The sequence below is a fragment of the Helobdella robusta genome (assembly GCF_000326865.2).
Source record: "Helobdella robusta unplaced genomic scaffold HELROscaffold_90, whole genome shotgun sequence".
Taxonomy (NCBI): Eukaryota; Metazoa; Annelida; class Clitellata; order Rhynchobdellida; family Glossiphoniidae; genus Helobdella; species Helobdella robusta.
In genome coordinates, this window is record NW_008705513.1 from 324,774 (window position 1) to 326,137 (window position 1,364).

Genomic DNA, 1,364 nt, shown 5'->3' on the forward strand with positions numbered 1-1,364 from the left:
ATAAAAGAGAGAAAGATAGAGAAAGACAAAGGAAGAAGAGAGAGTGAGAAAGGTAGAAAAAGGAGAAACATACAAACACCAGAGCGATCAAACATTACAACTTGAAATACAAGTAACAAATACTACTAAGAATTACTAAGAATTACGAACAAAAGTAGTAACTGGAGGGAGCAATGAGTAATTGAATGTAGTGTTGTTGTAGTTTGTTCAATTAGTTGTTGTAATAATTGGTATAATTTGTTGTTGTTGTAGTTGACATACTTAGTTGTTGTAATTGGTATGATTAGTTGTTGTGGCTGATGTACTTAGTTGTTGTTGTAGTAATTGATGTAATTAGTTGTTGTAGTAGTAATTGATGTAATAATTAGTTGTTGTAGTAGTTGATGTAATTAGTTGTTGCTGTAATCGACATAATTAGTTGTTGTAGTAGTAATTGATGTAATAATTAGTTGTTGTAGTAGTTGATGTAATTAGTTGTTGCTGTAATCGACATAATTAGTTGTTGTAGTAGTAATTGATGTAATAATTAGTTGTTGTAGTAGTTGATGTAATTAGTTGTTGCTGTAATCGACATAATTAATTGTTGTATTTGATGTAATTAGTTGCTGTTGTAATTGACATACTTAGTTGTTGTTGTAGTTGATGTAATTATTACAGAAAGGTGTTACAGGAAAACGTCATCCTGGTTATTGTTTTTGTTATTTATCTTTTTTTGCCAGTAAATATCCAAACAAACATATGATGTCCAACCACAAGCAATTGTTAAAATAACATTAACAACAACAACAACAACAACAACAACAACAATAATAATAATAATACAGTGTAATGATAATAATTATAACCTGCCAACATTAATGATAATAATATAATTAACAACGTGAATGATCAATGATACTATCATGGAAAAGAGTTTACAGTTATAATTAGCATTGGTAGAAATAATGATATCACTATTATTACTGTTGTTGTTATTATTATTGTTATTATTATTATACCATCATTTATTATTTGTATTTATTATTATCATTATCATTATTCATTATTATTACTAGATACTTATCATCGTCGTCATCATCAACATCATCTTCATCATCGTCATCATTTTTAGCACCACCATCATCATCATCATTTAGGAGTTCATCTGATGATGATGATGATGGTGTTGTTGTTGTTGCTGCTGCTGATGATGATGATAACTACCGCCACTGCTAACGTTGTTGTTGTAGTAATTGTTGTGCCTCATACCACCACCACTGGCTCCAGAAGCTTGGGTAGCCGGGCCGTACCTATTTCCACCCCCACCCCTATAAACTGGCCCCCCGCTGCTGGTGTTGTTGCTGCCGCGGGGTTGTGGCTGGTGT

General features: G+C 31.8%; 1 protein-coding gene across 1 annotated transcript in view; it reads right to left on the reverse strand.

Annotated features, from left to right (window-relative positions):
• Positions 1-702: 702 nt before the first annotated feature.
• HELRODRAFT_194645 (hypothetical protein) overlaps positions 703-1,364 on the reverse strand; it is a gene marked incomplete at its 5' end in the record, with an annotated part of 8,960 nt that continues 8,298 nt past the window's right edge. Inside the window, 2 exons of the mRNA XM_009033397.1 lie at positions 703-1,144; positions 1,217-1,325. Of these exons, the coding sequence (XP_009031645.1) occupies positions 1,133-1,144; positions 1,217-1,325 (121 nt within the window). The 3' untranslated portion in view covers positions 703-1,132. The remainder of the gene's footprint in view (positions 1,145-1,216; positions 1,326-1,364) is intronic.